Here is a 16,325-nt window from a genome sequence, read left to right as displayed (position 1 = left end):
AATTTTGAATGACAGAACTCATTCTGTGTATTATAATCTCCTTTTACTTGCTAGAAGTGACTGAAATAAAGGGTTCCCTTGTAGAGGTGGTAAAAGTATAGAATTTTGTTCTTAAGTAGAAATACTACTGCTAAAAAAAAAAAACTCCAGTAAAAACTGAATTACTGATTCAACTTCTTTACTCAAGTAAAATTTAAAAAACAAACAAACAAACAAACAAACAAATACAGGCTCTGAAATGTACTCAAAGTATGAAAGTAAAAATAGCTCTTTGGAGGATTTTTCTCTTACCTAGATTGTTTTTCTAAACAGGAAAATGTGTGCAGTCGGGGGTTAATGTGAGATTCAGTAGGTTGGAGAACCCTAAAATTGGTTGCAATACCTCAGTGTGTGGAAAACAATCATAACTCACAATTGGCATGTCTGCTGTGGCAGACGGAGAGGAGTGGAGAAAGATTGGACCCGAATGCAGTCACTGATAACGGACTTGAATTGAGAGTAAGCCTTTATTACGGCAGAGCAGAATACAAACAAAAGCAAAGGGTGGCAATGAGTAAGCTAGCAAAACCTAAACTGGGAGAAACCTAAAAAAAAATAAATAAATAAAGAATAATGACACTAAAGCCCTGCAACATGGGAAATGCAGTTTGCAGACAATCCAGCAACAAACAGGACGACAAAGGGCTTAAATACACAGAGGGATAATGAGGGAATGAGACAGAGGAGGAGGAGAAATCACACACAACGAGACCGGGGAAATAAAACTGAAAACACTAACATAGCACACGAGACTGTAAAAGTCTCTGAGCAGTCGTTACCTTTGAATCTAACCTCTCTTCTTCCTCTCCTGTCCTGTCTTTCTTATCTTTCTCCATCTCTGAGTGAAGTTGGCTCTCTTTCTGTTCTCTCCCTGTGAAATACAGCAGCTGGACCTTTAGCTAGCAACACACTTTGAAACAAACTGCACACAAACACTTTGTGTGTTTGTGATGTTTGTTGAGCTGAGAGGAAAGTTGCATTGGAAATTAACTGACACTTAAAAACATGGTGGCTGTAGCTCAGGTGGCAGAGCAGGTCAGCCACTAATCAGAAAATCGGTGGTTCGATCCCAGGTTGCCTCCTGGCTGCATGCCAGGAGGGTAAGATACTAACCCCATGTTTGCCTACTGGTGGTGGTCAGAGGGCCCGGTGGCGCTAGTGTCCGGCAGCCTCGCCTCTGTCAGTGCGCCCCAGGGCAGCTGTGGCTACAACGTAGCTTGCCATTGCCTGTGTGTGAATGGGTGAATGACTGAATGTTGTGTGAAGCGCTTTGGGGTCCTTAGGGACTGAGTAAAGCGCTATACAAATGCAGGCCATTTAAAAAACAATCACTTTTAATCCCTGACTTTGACACGTGTCGTCTTTTTTTTTTATTTATCCACTGGTGATTAATAAACAAACAAAGGTCCGCAGTGACGAGATAATAACTCCCCCCCGAATGCATTACAGCCAAAGTAATGAGCTTGTTTTGAAAACGTAATAAGTAGAAAGTACAGATATTTGTTTGAAACTGTAGGGAGTAAAACTAAAAAGTAGTCAGAAAAATCAGTTTCCTTGACATCTGCCTTTGTCTGTTGTTCAGAATGCTGACATCTGTTTCCTGTTGGGTTAGGATGATAAAAACAATGTTTATGCTATTGTCACAAGTAAATGCTATAATGTCAAGTTCCATGTGTCTCTTACTGGCGACTGACAGCACACAGCATATGAGATGAAGGAGGGGTGGTGAATCCCACAGCTGGTGTGAGATCCAGTTCATCCTCTGTGATTCCAGGTGGAGGAGTGAAATGAAAGCGCTGAATGAGGGAGGTGAAGAAGAGGAAGAGCTCCATCTTAGCCAGACCTTCTCCGAGACACATCCTGCGACCTGCAAATGCAAAGAGTTTACACTCATTTAAACGAATCATGTCTGCGCTAGTGAGAATTTTCTCAAAAAAGCCTGACAAAGTTGTCATACCTGCAGAAAAGGGCATGAAGGCATCTCTCCTGACAAATTGACCCTTTTTGTCCAGAAAATGTGAAGGGTTAAAAGTGTGTGGGCTCTCCCATTCACTCTCATCATACAGGACAGAGGTGAGAAGGGGAAACACAATAGTTCCCTGTGGGAAACAGAAGATTTCTCATGTAGATGTACATCTACAGAACTAGTTCAGGTTATCAGAAGTAAATCAAGATGTTAAAATATATTTAGGTACAGCAGCTGACCTTTTTGATAAAGTATCCCTTGAAGGTGACATCTTGGCTAGTTTGGTGAGGAACAGACATGGGGACAATATTCGCCAGTCTCTGAGTCTCGTGAATGACTGCATCAGTGTACGGCAGGTTTTTCCGGTCATCTACACAAACTTGTCGGCTTCCTACTACCCGGCTCAGCTCCTCGTGGACCTGCTCTGCAGAGACAAAATAAAGAAACAAATTTGTCCACATTAGTTTTAACAGATCTGCTAAAACGTGTAAAAATAAATAAATAAATAAAAAATCTAAAATTATACACAGAATATTGTTATGGTGCACATTGTTTGCATATGAAATGCTGTGTATTTATTTACCACTGACTGGTAGTGGTGGTGGTTGTTTTGCCTTTTCCCTCTGATATCACCTGCTGACATGTCAGTAAACCCATAACTGAAGTCATTGGTCTTGTAGCCCAACAGGACACTGAACTCTATATATGTATTTATGTGTTATCACCTTATATAAATATCAACTATGTGTGTTGGAAAGGCTGTCGACTGTGTTCGAGAGCCCCCTTGTGGCGAGAGAGTTGAACTATTGAGAACATGGTCCAGAGCATGTAGGTTAAGCTAACACATAGCAAGAGGCACCTTGTAAACTGACTCAACAGTGGACGTCTAGGCATAGTGTGAGTTGTGTGCGTCTCTAAAGAACTGTGAGTAGACATCTTGATTGAATCCTTATTATAATCAGCATTCTGTATATGTTTTGTTTACAGACCACACATATGGGCTCAAATTGTGGGCATAAATATTTTGTACTCTTAAATCAAATGTGTAGTTGTGAACTGAGTTTTGTAAGTGTGTAAGTGTGTTTGTAAAAAAGATTTGTGTTTGTAAAAAAATATTTACACAGTTACAAATTTGTTTGTTAAGGTCTGGTTACAACGGTGGCCCTGAGAAGCCAAACGGACTGCAACTTACACCAGCAATAAGAAAAACGTTGCAAAAGCACACAAAACACAACGGAAATAGGAAACAAGAAAACAAAAATAGGAAAAAAAAAAAAAAAAAAAACCACACACACACACAAGGGAAGTGTTTCTGGGGAGACAACCTGACGGACCAGTTGCAGGAACCGAAAAAATGGTGTGTTTTATCATGATTCATATAATACTGCTGACGTATTTTCAGACTAATAGTTAGGCTAACACACTTACCTCTCATCTTTTCTTTCCTCACAAAACCGATAGATCCTTCACTTCTTCTAAGTGTGTCCCAGCGCAATTCTTAGCATAATTTGGTTCCTGCAACTGGTCCGTCGGGTTATTGTCTCCCCAGAAACACTTCCCTTGTGCTTTTGGAAATCTGTTTTTTCCTATTTCCGTTGTCGTTTTTCCTATTTCCGTTATTTTTTGTGTGCTTTTGCAGCGTTTTTCTTGTTGCTGGTGTTTTCTTAAGTTGCAGTCCGTTTGGCCTCTCAGGCCCACCGTAGAGGTTACAGATACAAAGCAAAAACCTGCGTATTAAACTCTACACTTAAGTTCCCTGGCTATGTGTGACTTTCTTCTTATGAGTAGGAATTTTGTCCCAATTTTTCTGCCTTTCACCTGATTGGTCAATGTCGTGTCAATCATAAATTTAACAATCCAGTCAGAGAATAGATGGGTTTGGGGTGCTTTGCTGAGCTTCAGGTCCTGGAAGGGTAATGCAGTTTGAAGCTGGGGGATCTCTATATGAATATCCTAAGCTAGGTCCCTTAACTTTTGGCAGCTACTGAAAGGATAAAGTTGTGCTATACCAGAAATACCATTATTACTTTAGTATTGAGCCCATACACAGACCCCACCTACGAGTTGTACACCACCCCTGTAAGCCTGTGGTTGCATCACTGTGCTGTTGTGTTAAAGAATAACAGCAAATAAGGAATAACCTTATTTGTGCGTCCTGTGTGTTCTGACCGACACCCCAAGGTGAACACCATTGTTATTCAACCAACGCCTATACAGTCCTGGGTGAAAACCAAATTAACAGTGTGGTATTTCTTATCACCCACATTCTTTTGAGGTGAGACTTGCATGTCTTGTCCAGTTCCTTACCCTGTATGTGTGGGTATTTAGCCATTAACAGCAAACCCCATCTCAGTGTGGCTGCTGTGGTGTCAGTGCCAGCAGCAAACAGGTTGCTCACTGTGAATGTCAAGTTCTCCTCATTGTAGTGAGTATCCAAAACACAGGAGTCCTAAAAGAAATAACACTCACATTGCTTATTGCTATCAAACCTAAAGTGTAAATAATATTATCATAATTTAAAAAAAACAAAAAAAACAACACACAGTCTTACTTCTTCTTTCTGTTTCCGAATCAGAAAACAGTCCACAAGCCCTCGGCACAGTCCAGGCTCCAGAGTCTCTTTCAGATGCTTAATTAAATTCTTTATATCTGTGACAGCCATCTCAACATTTTTTAACATCACCTGGCGATTTTTTATCCAACCGAACAGCCGAGGAAACATGTTAAAAAGCTGCAGGAGAAAAAAAAACAAACAAAAAAAAACAACAACCTTAAAGCTTATTCCAAGTAAATACACTGAATTATTAGAAATAAAATTAAATACATTTTACTTTGTCATATGACACATGTTATAGTTTAAATATTAAAAAAAAAAAAAGATTAAAGTCCACACATTATTATTACACATTGTTTCACCAAATCCTGGTTTTCATTTTTATGAAAGCAGCGATGACTTGACCTATTTTAAAATTCCCCTCACAGAAATAATTTAAATCAAAAATAACAAAGTTACTGTTGCTGTGCATCTAAAGATATCTGATATTTTCAAGTAGCTTTACCATCTAATTTCTTAATGACTATCGGTGCATATCGTGTCATATATACATTTTATTGTATCTCATGATTAAGAATTACTGCCTTTGCATCAATGAGCATTAATAACAATAATAAAAATTAAAAAAAAAAAAGATTGTGAAAAAGCAAATAGTCAGATTTCCAATGCACCACAGAGCCAGATTTGCTAATGGCAGCGCTACAGCTTTGGCTCTAGCCTGTGTTTCTTCACTGAATGTTTAGAGCCTTGTTATTGTAGGGAGTTGTGTATGCCTTCCAGAGAGCCATATCGATGGGGACTTTAGCCCCTGGGATCCCTGTTCAGCCAGGCAGGTCACGAGGTGGAGGCCGGACAACAATCGGCAAAGTCAGATAAGACAGACATGAGATGGATCAGTTATCAGGCCATCCTGACTCCCCGAAAAGCCTTCAGTTGATCCAAAATGCTACAGCGAGAGTATTGACTGCAAGCATATTTCTCCCATATTCGCTTGTCTTCACTGGCTTCCTGTTAAATCCAAAGTTGAATTTAAAATCCTTTCACTTACAAAGTCTTGAACAATCAGGCCCAGTCTAATCTTATAGACCTCATAGGACCACATAGCACTGCTGGTTTACTTGTGGGACCTAGAGTATTCAAAAGTAGAATGGGAGCCTAAGATACGAAGCACGTAGTAAACATCAGGTCATGAGGCCTGTTTGTTGTTGCTAATTTAATTTAATTTATAAGATTTTAGTCTCACAGAATTTTCTACTTCCATATATGAATGTATGTGATCGTGGCCAACTTCACCAACTCATCGAATCTGTCAAAAAGCCAACCTGGACTGATGCAGAACCTGAGACACATATGGTTTGATTGGCTCGCTTCACCATGTTCTTGAATACAGGGTCACCGTAGTCAAATCTGCTTCCGAACACAATAGAGGAGATAATGTTGGCTGTTGCATAATTTATTGGAAGAGCTGTATCAAAAGCATTTCCTGTAAAATTGATACACAAGAAAAAAAAAAATCTAAAATAAATAAATCCATACATGGGCTAACAGACATGCACAATATAACATTTAGAGGTGTGCTAATTTAAAAAAAAATCATTTAAATTGCAGTTCATGGTTCGTGTACTTTTGCCATACCTTTATGATCTTCAATCACTTGAATCAGATAGCCACACTCCTCCAGGATTTTACCCTGAGTAAGTCTTTTGCCCATCCCAAAGTCTTTGAGGGTGGCGAGGGCAAAACGTCTCAGCTCTTTCCACGATTCTCCATTTGCAAACAAAATTCCTACAAAACATAAAATCCTTTATTTTAAAAACTCAATTAACTGATTTTTATGATATGGAAATAGAAACATGCTGACAAGGCTTAAACCACCAGTAAGGAAGGGCTGAAAACAATGAGTATTTTTAACATTTTTAACTTTTGAAGTAGTTTTTGTTTTTGAATATATCACATTTTGTACCCCCCAAAAAGTCAATTCTGTTCATCTGGATGTAGTGTTTTTACTAAATTACAGTACATTTGCATTTGTCTTTTTTTCCCCTAAATAGTTTAAAATTGTACATGTGACTCTATTGTATTGAAATTAGCACCGCTGACTAAAAATGTCAGATTCATGATCATTGGTCAATGAACATTATTTATAAAGCTGGGGAATCTTGCAGTCAGCTGAGACTGTAGAAGTCACTTGGATGAGTGACAAAACGTTTATCCCACAGAAAACGCTGTCGAGATGAACAGGATCAACTTTTTGGGATTTCCTTACCTGGACGATTGAAGCAATTTCATAATAAAAGTGCTGTATTGCATAGTTTACTACACAAACAGGGTCACATCCTCACGGAAGACATTCAACATTAAAGGAATATGTAGCACTAAACTTATATAAACTTTTTTTTTTAATTCTGGATGGAGAGGAAACCTGTATTTCATGAAGTCATGTGAGTCACAGCAGCTATAAGTGCTGTTGGTTATTTCTGAGAAGCCAGGTATCATATGTTGACCGGACTATTTGTGATAGTAAAATGAAACAGAATAAATGGTATTATGAAAGAATTTCATACCATGACCTCTGTTCAGGTCCTTAAATATCGGGGAGACGTTGCGCTCTCCAAACTCCACTGCATAGTTAACCAGTGCCTCTCTGACTGCTTCGTACCCAGCCAAGACCACAACCTTGTTGGTTCCTAAATAAACTGTAAATACTGACCCATATGTCTTTGAAAGCTGGAAGAATAAAAATTAAGCAAAAGACAACTGAAATAGCATTAAATACATTGCAATCTTTCATTAAAGCTGCTCCTTTTGAACGAGAAGACAGCCTGATTTACCTCATGCAGAGTTTTGTAGGGTCTCTTGAGGTCAATTTGCAACAGGTTGCCTAGCAGAGGCAGAGGTCTCGGTCCTGGGGGTTCCTTCCCTCTTTCCTTAGAAATGTAATTGACAGATAGGAGATAAAGAACAAGCAAGAGAACAGCAGCAGCCAGCACGGTGGTGGAACTGGAAAAGTTAAAATCTACAAAAAGTGCCATCTCCGTCTGGTGTCAGTGGTTTTTCTCTGTGTTACTTATGTGAAAACTGCTAGAGCTTCCTTGTAGGGACTCCCATGATAGGTTTAGCATCCATGTTCCCGCCCCTGAGATGCATATCTCATCTGTGCATTAGGTAACTCCCCCAGTGATTTAATTACAGGAACTTGTTTTGCCAGAGCAAGTGAGAGCTGCCTCACCCTTCAAAAAGCCACAGCTATGTTTTTTTAGGGTCAGCAATGTTTCAGTTACCGGGTTGCTATTTATCACACAGAGACATGTAGAAGATTGAGGTCTGTTAGGTGCCACCTCTGTCCCCTGGGGCTCCACCTTGTTTATGCTCATGGTGGCTTTTGGAACATTTTAACACAGTTATCTGATTTAAAAAAATATATCGCTTGCTGTGTGATACAGCTCATCCTTCCTTTGGGATTAATAAAGTATGCTGATTCTGATTCTGATCTAAGTTTGGGGAGTGGAATTCTAATATTTAATTAGTTTGTCGCATAACAATAAGTAAGTAGCAGATACATCCAAACAGTTCATGGGTGGCAGCTTGTTAATGAGGCTCATACAAATATGGTCACTAAAGGCTCCAGAAGACTAACCTGGTGGAGGTCAAAATGCTTACTTGGAAACTAAAGAAGGACCTTACAGTGGTCTCCATTATCCAAATTATGCTGCATATATATATATTCATTCCCCTATGAGGATTGTCACGTGACTCTCCAAACAGGCTGCTGGACATCAGGATGTGCAAACATTAAATTATAAATGTAGCAGGGAAGGAGTATTTCCAGGATTTCTGAAATGGGATGGAACAGGGTGAGCAAGAATGAGAATACGTAATCGAAAATAAAATCAACACAGAAAACAATAGGCATCATTTTCAGGCTCATGTGTAGCCCTGTGGTCTTTAATAATTTTAATTAGTTATATATTGTTGGGTAGTTTGAGTTATAACAATGCAATTAATCTAAAAAGAATAAAAAATAAATAAAAACTTCAAAATAAATGGAACAAAGAGCAAAACATAGTAGCGTAAAAGCTTGAAGTAGCATAAGATTTAAAAAAAAAAAGAAAATACTTAAAGTACTTCATGAATACTCGATTACATTCCTACTGGTCTGTCGCTGCTCTCCTCCAGTGGTGTTGGGCATCGTAAAACACTCGAACACCTGGTGCTATCCACTCTCTCACTCTAGCCTACCTCAGTTCTCCTGCTTCTCTGTGCAGGTATGCCATGATGTCCAGCTTTAGGTTGGCTTAGATTTACATAAACCCATTTCTAACATACATTTGTTTTGTGTGCATTTTGTTTTGGGGGTTTTTGTGGGGCCTAAAGGGAGAGTTAGCTTTCTGGGGATGATGTGGTTGCCCATCCTTGTCTGTCACAGTGTGGTTAATCCAGGAAGAGGTCAACAACAAAATAAACTCAAAACCCTTCACCACTTACCTCTGGTGGCAAAACCATTCAGGACAAATGCTGAACAAACTGAAATATAAAAACAGGATCCCACACTGGGCTTTGCATCCTTTTGCATAGAGCATTATTTAATTTAAAAAGAGTAGCGATACATTTACAGTTGACAAAGTCAGTCCCATGGCATGGTACAGTACAGTACACAATTACAATGATGTAAATTCCCTTTTTAAATTTGATACACCACATTTCAGCGTTAAACATTCTTCAATATCAGCAGCGCAAACCTTTTAAATGTTTATCATTTTTCTACTTGTCTAACAATGCTGTTATTTCAAGTCACACACATAATGAAAGAGGATTTGTGCAAATACACAGAAATTATAATGTAAAAACCTTTGAAAACCTCTAAGCAACACATCTGTGGGGTTTTTAGGAATATCAGTTTCTTGTTTAGCATAAAGAAAGCACTGCGGATATATCAAGCTGTTAATACAGCTGTCAGAGAGCTTTTTGTGTGTAAGACGGTATACATTCATTTCATTTCTCGGAAGTGTTTCTTTGAGGACAGCAATGTCAAGTAAAGGACTCGGTGTGGTTATCCCAGATTGCAACAGCAGGATACTGAGTAAGAATTCGTTTTTGGAGACATTAAAAGTCTTCAATCTGTTTTGCAGACTCTGGGATGAATCCAGGAAGTGGGCTCCCATTTTATCTGTCGCTGTCTTTACACATGCACAGGTGCAGCATGTGAATTGCACAGCTGATGGAAAAAAACAATAAAAGGTCATTGCAGTCTCGGTGTTCTAGGCCAATTTTAATTGAAAGACTTTGAGTTTCACCAGAACAATGGCACGAGTAAAATCTCCAGCGTCACTTTGTGGGTTTTTTCTTTTTTTATAAACAGCTTCGACGTAAGCACTGAAGCTGATATCCACATAGTAACACACTGTTCCTGTACTTTTGTTGGGCAGAAAACTGAATAGTTACCTAACAGGAGCTGAAAATTGAGATGTAGTAAATGCTCTAAGAAGAGACTAAATGTACCCTGTGGATTAATCCTCAGTCTGGACGGCCTTCTATTGTTCACTAGCAGCTCTCTGCTCTCCCAGTTTCGTGCATTTTGCAAGTCCTATTTTAGGCATGCATCCATTAATGATTCCAAAACAGGCTTTAAATGAGTAAATGGTTTTAGTACCATGAACACATCGCATTATGTACATCTGGCAACAACATTAAGAGGCTCTTAAGGAAAAAAACAAAAACAGTCCTTCTTCATAAGGGCGACATAAAGAAACAGGAACCCTCATTTGTTAGATAGGGCTCAAAGGTGTGCGACAGTTACACAATAAAATCAACTGGAGTGGTCCGTTCTCTTGCAATGATTGACAGTCACCGAAATAAATTTATTGGAAGAGCTGTATCAAAAGCATTTCCTGTAAAATTGATACACAAGAAAAAAAAATCTAAAATAAATAAATCCATACATGGGCTAACAGACATGCACAATATAACATTCAGAGGTGTGCTAATTTAAAAAAAAATCATTTAAATTGCAGTTCATGGTTCGTGTACTTTTGCCATACCTTTATGATCTTCAATCACTTGAATCAGATAGCCACACTCCTCCAGGATTTTACCCTGAGTAAGTCTTTTGCCCATCCCAAAGTCTTTGAGGGTGGCGAGGGCAAAACGTCTCAGCTCTTTCCACGATTCTCCATTTGCAAACAAAATTCCTACAAAACATAAGGTATAATGCATGTCTGCTCCAGCCTAGCAGCCAGAGCCTGACATTCATCAGTTCAGCAGAGGCACAAATGAACAATCAGGCTTGTAGCGCAGACCTTTGTCTGTTTCAGCAGTAGTCTCTGTGACAGAGTTCTCAATTTTGCATTCATGCCTTAACTCAAATAAAGAACTGACAGTATGTGTTTCATGTAATTTTGTATTTCAGCGTGTACTTCTCGGGCTCCACAGCTGAGGTCCTACTTTATCATATTTATCATTTCAAAGTTTGTTTGTTTTTTCCTGTGTTAATTCTCTTTCACATCACCAATCGGGTAAGAGGTCAGATGACTGCTGTCGTTATCAACTCGATATGTCAGTCCAGGATTTCCCAATCATGTGCTGATTATTTCAAACATGGATAAGTCTGAAGGCAGCAGAGTGACGACTTTTACAAAGCAAGAAAAAAAGATAATTACAAAATAAATATAAAGCATCAAACCACCTCAACCAACCACTGATTCTGAGTTGGATAAGCAAGGGAAAGTGACTTTAGCTGGTAATATAACATGCTAATGTGTGTTAAATGTAAAATCCACAAAGTAAAACATTGATAAAGGGATTTGCTGTTGAGCGATCTGTCAGGTCAGTGAGAGTGAAGGGGGCTGTTGCTCAATCTGATCTTAACCAAGCAAAACAGCAAAGATCAGAGCAAAAAAATAAAATAAAATCAGCATTTCTTCAAAAAGAAAATCATCTGTTTTTAAGGTTTTCAACCGTAATTCTACGGGTCTTTAATTTTTTATTTCAGAGTCATTTTATCACTTTTGATCTGACGTTTCCATCTGTGTCATTGGTGAAATGTTATTATAAAGCCAACTATCAACTGAACTCAAAGTACAACACAATGTTGTCACAAACAGCAGAACTTACTCTCATGGCAGACATCGAGAACAAAGGAATATGCACCACTAAACCTTTAAAATATTATTTTGAAATATTATTTTTCTGATTGAAAAGAAACCTGGACTTCAAGATATTGGTCAGCTGTTGCAAAACATGAGGAAACATGCTGTTAATTGTGTAGCCTGTTTCGATCATGTTTTCTTATATCTCTAGTGATCACAAATAACAAAACCTGCAATTTCCCTGGGCTAACACAGATTTATGAACATGAAATTAAACTTAATAAACCACAATATAAAGAATCATACCATGACCTCGGTTTATATCATTAAGTATCGGGGAGATGTTGCGCTCTCCAAACTCCTCTGCATAGTTGACCAGTGCCTCTCTGACTGTCTCATATCCAGCCAGGACCACGACTTTGTTGGTTCCAAAGTAAAGAGTAAATACAGAGCCATATTCCTTTGAAAGCTGGAAGAATCATTCAAAATAATAATAATTAAATAGCATGTTACGTTCCCCTAACATTTCACAGGAGACCCTGCTAGGGCCATAACATAGCATTAGGTATTGTAATATGTTTAAACTGGCTTCTTTTGATTCAGATCTTGAGAAGAGTTACCTTACCTCACACAGAGTTTTGTGGGGTCTGTTAAGATCTAATTGCAACAGGTTACCAAGCAGGGGCAGAGGTCTCGGTCCTGGGGGTTCATTTCCTTTTTCCTTAGAGATGAAAATGATAGAAACAAGATAAAGTACAAGCAGGAAAACAACGGCTGCCAGCATTGTGGTGGGACTGAACAAAATGAAAAAGATAAAATCCTCAAAATGTTCCATTTGCTCTGATGTTGATGGTTCTCCTCTGTGCTGTCCTTGCAGGTAACACACTTTTCTTTGTGCCAGACTGCAGGGTGGGGGGGTTGACTGGCTTTGCAAAAAGTAAACACTGCATGGAAGACAGTTAACTCACTCGACGCCGTTTACTAAAATCAGGCTGTTTTCCAATGGCTGATAAAAAGGCCAGGAAGGCTACCAGACACTCTGATGTCAATAAACAACTCTCCAAAATCACCTGGGTTATCAGGTATACTCTTAAGTATTTGCTAAACAAATAATTTGCACTATTGAAATGGGCATGTTACGGATTCAAATATTGGGGATGGATACAAGAGGAAAAACCAAAATAACATCACTGGTCCGGCCGGGTCAAGTCAAACGATGATTTTAATGATCACACGCGTGGGAGATGGACACCGTACGCAGACAGCATCAGATCTCAAAATGGTGGAGCATTGATCAAACTCTTATAGCCTCTAGTGGCCCCCACCTAATCATAAAAGCCTAAAAATTCACATTCTTTCTCTCACACGGCGCCTAAGCTACGACCTTGGCTCCCTGTTTATCTGCTCCTGCTGAGATGGGGCAGAAAACTCCAGTATGTTCTGTTCTCTTCTAGAGACAAATAAGGCGATGACTTTCTGCGAACAGTATTTCTTATAACTCAGCAGTATAATGCATCATAAAACAATATCATTCATTCACAATAAATCAGCAGTCTATGCAAATCAGTTTAACAAATGTAATAGTTATCACCTTCTTCTAATTCAGGAGAATAATGCAAACTAAAACTACATAATAATTCACAATCTTTAATTAAGGGTCTAACATGGCATAAAATAATATTATAATCCCACAGGCACATTTTAAGGCAAGTATAAGTAAAGTAGCCAAAATAAAAAAGTTAAGAGACTGTAGATTATTGGAAATGATAACACATTTAATAAATTACAGTCTAAGCAAAGAGTTACATAAAGCAGGAATGTATGTCAGAGTTATGAAAGCAAGACCCAAATGCAAGACTTCCTGTAGAGTACAATGTGTTTATTTACAGGGAAGAAAATGACAACAAGTGCAACAATCTTCCGCGTGTGTTTCTCTCTTCGTGTGCTCGCTCCCGTGCATGACTTCTCCAGTGTTCGTGGTGGTTGTCCTTTTCCTTTCAGTAACTATGAACAACATGCTCCACTTCCTCCACTCGTTTCCGCAACACTTTGGATATAAACACACTGCCGTTAATACACGCAATCCCCTCCACTCGAAACACTATCACAAAGTAGCTGGGAACTGAATGATTTCTCACAACGATCCAGCATCGAGTGAAGCTCAGCTCGTCTGTTAAGTAGCTCTTCAGATTAGGCTGATCAGTAACAGGTGAGTTTCATTCACTTTCAGGTGTGGCTGGCTTAACGGCAGGAAACTCTGCGGGCCTGACGTCTCCAGAAACCCCGGACACCGCTGTACACACACACACCCATCAACTCACAAGTGAAAATGAGGGACGGTGAGTGTTGTGTTGGGCTCTTGAATAAAACTCCCGCTCAAGCGATAACGTGGAGCAACAACAATCTTTCTTTAATACAGCTTACTGTCGTGCTGTTTTACATTAGTGATGTTCGATTCGTGAACGAATCGTTCAATACTCGAGAATCACTTTACTGACTCGTGAATCATGATTCACAAGCCCAACTGACTCATCCCTGTTGCTGTTAGCAAACTAATTCCATTAGTAGAAATATATCTAGCTTATAATTAAAATTGTGGGGGGGGGGGGGGAGAAACAACAGCCAGTTTCGTAACAAAAGCATTTCTGCTCTGAACTGGAAGAAAAAACCCTGAGTAGAAGCTCACATCAAGAAAATAGCTCCTCGGTTCAGAGTAGCATCGCGCTGCTAACATGCTAACAACACATTTGAGCTACTCACCCCCTCCCTTCCTGTGCTGAATCGTAAGCATAAGCGAATCACTCAGGACTCGCTCACCCCTCCCTCCTGTGCTGAATCATAGAGCGAACGAATCACTCAGGATTCACTAACGCCCTCCCTCCTGTGCTGAATCAAAGAGCGAACGAACGAATCACTCACTCACTCACCCCCTCCCTCCTGTGCTGAATCATAGAGCGAGCAAACAAATCACTCACTCACCCCCTCCCTCCTGGCTCACAGCTTCTTCTTCTTCTTGGTTGGCAACCAATGTTAAGGCGCATCACCGCCCCCTGGCTCAGAACGCAGTGGACATTTAGATGAGAAAATATATATTTGACACACTTAAGGAAAATACTAATAAACAAAATAAATGTTTATTAAGCAATTTTGATAGGAAATTGCTTAATTTTAGAAATGTTTTTGCTCTTTTTTCTCTATAGAATAGTTGTTGTTGTTTTTTTTTAATCATTCATCTTAGCAGTGGGATTTACATGAAAAGGGAAACAAATTAAGTTTGAGTGAAAATGTAAAATTTTTGCACTCTCTGGTCAACTGACTCAGTGAATCAAATGACTCAAAAAAATGCGATTCACTTTGGTGAGTGACTCATTAACACTCGATTCAGTAAAAAGAATCAAATTTACCATCACTATTTTACATGCTACCAATTTCCTGTTTAGTGGGTAAGTACTGCCGCCTAGTGGCGCATGATGTACATCAATATAGATTACACCACAGTGAGCAAACACATTCATGGCCACGGCAGGTCGTCAGGCAGGGACGGCAGACCATGACAATATACTGAGCTGATTACTTTTTTTTTTTTTTTTAACACAAATTCAAATTCTTTTGGGCTTATCAACCCTAAATCTGAACCTTAATGGCTTGGACTGTGAGTGTTCATTATAGAGCTCAGTTTCCGCCACAACTTTGGTTGTTGCTCTAAAATAGCTGGCTAAGAAGATTTAAAGATTATATAAATAAGAGTACAATCTAAGAATACCTATATGATCTAAAGCTTGATCCAACATGCTGTATTTTTACATGCCTTTTGTAATATCTGCACTCTTTTGGTTAAAGTGTGTCTTCTGTATATTCATGATATGTTTAACCGCATGCAAAAACCACACTGAAAATCTAAAGACTTTAGTTTGTTGCAATTGAAAGAATAAACCTCTACCAAATTACTCTCTTAAAATAACAGTGAAAAACAAAAACAGTGACATGATGCACAAATACATTTTGCCGTGTTAATCACCAAAAGCACACATTCAAACAAAGTTCTGGTCGGTGATGAAAATTTTGAATGACAGAACTCATTCTGTGTATTATAATCTCCTTTTACTTGCTAGAAGTGACTGAAATAAAGGGTTCCCTTGTAGAGGTGGTAAAAGTATAGAATTTTGTTCTTAAGTAGAAATACTACTGCTAAAAAAAAAAAACTCCAGTAAAAACTGAATTACTGATTCAACTTCTTTACTCAAGTAAAATTTAAAAAACAAACAAACAAACAAACAAACAAACAAACAAATACAGGCTCTGAAATGTACTCAAAGTATGAAAGTAAAAATAGCTCTTTGGAGGATTTTTCTCTTACCTAGATTGTTTTTCTAAACAGGAAAATGTGTGCAGTCGGGGGTTAATGTGAGATTCAGTAGGTTGGAGAACCCTAAAATTGGTTGCAATACCTCAGTGTGTGGAAAACAATCATAACTCACAATTGGCATGTCTGCTGTGGCAGACGGAGAGGAGTGGAGAAAGATTGGACCCGAATGCAGTCACTGATAACGGACTTGAATTGAGAGTAAGCCTTTATTACGGCAGAGCAGAATACAAACAAAAGCAAAGGGTGGCAATGAGTAAGCTAGCAAAACCTAAACTGGGAGAAACCTAAAAAAAAATAAATAAATAAAGAATAATG

At 38.8% G+C, this 16,325-nt stretch overlaps 1 protein-coding gene across 2 annotated transcripts; it reads right to left on the bottom strand.

Annotated features, from left to right (window-relative positions):
- Nucleotides 1–205: 205 nt before the first annotated feature.
- LOC146671659 (cytochrome P450 2K1-like) lies at nt 206–12,526 on the bottom strand. 2 transcript variants are annotated; one of them, XM_085404008.1, is made up of 9 exons: nt 7,391–8,353; nt 7,124–7,286; nt 6,195–6,344; nt 5,882–6,042; nt 4,557–4,736; nt 4,313–4,454; nt 2,245–2,429; nt 1,997–2,138; nt 206–1,906 (listed from the first exon to the last, which is right to left on the bottom strand). In XM_085404008.1, exons 1-9 carry the CDS (start codon nt 7,589–7,591, stop codon nt 1,719–1,721), a joined length of 1,512 nt encoding a protein of 503 aa, XP_085260134.1. In that variant the 5' UTR covers nt 7,592–8,353; the 3' UTR covers nt 206–1,718. The 2 variants fall into 2 exon arrangements, with proteins under 2 accessions (XP_085260134.1, XP_085260135.1); XM_085404009.1 differs by lacking the exons at nt 6,195–6,344; nt 7,124–7,286; nt 7,391–8,353 and adding exons at nt 10,598–10,747; nt 11,951–12,113; nt 12,270–12,526 and having other exon boundaries at nt 210–1,906.
- Nucleotides 12,527–16,325: the final 3,799 nt, after the last annotated feature.

This window comes from Rhamphochromis longiceps, linkage group LG4 (genome assembly GCF_057381845.1).
Source record: "Rhamphochromis longiceps isolate RC_006_pf linkage group LG4, R_longiceps_female_GT1.1, whole genome shotgun sequence".
NCBI lineage: Eukaryota > Metazoa > Chordata > Actinopteri > Cichliformes > Cichlidae > Rhamphochromis > Rhamphochromis longiceps.
The sequence above is the reverse complement of the archived record's forward strand: the minus strand, read 5'-3'. Positions and strand labels throughout refer to the sequence as shown.

What these genes read in the sequence shown, in the direction of transcription:
- LOC146671659 (XM_085404009.1), bottom strand. Translation starts at nt 12,479, where the DNA reads ATGGAACATTTTGAGGATTTTATCTTTTTCATTTTGTTCAGTCCCACC. An exon ending in TGATATAAACCGAGGTCATG is followed by an intron (nt 10,748 to 11,950) that starts GTATGATTCTTT and finishes TATGTTTTGTAG; the next exon opens with GAATTTTGTTTGCAAATGGA. An exon ending in TTCGGAAACAGAAAGAAGAA is followed by an intron (nt 4,455 to 4,556) that starts GTAAGACTGTGT and finishes TATTTCTTTTAG; the next exon opens with GACTCCTGTGTTTTGGATAC.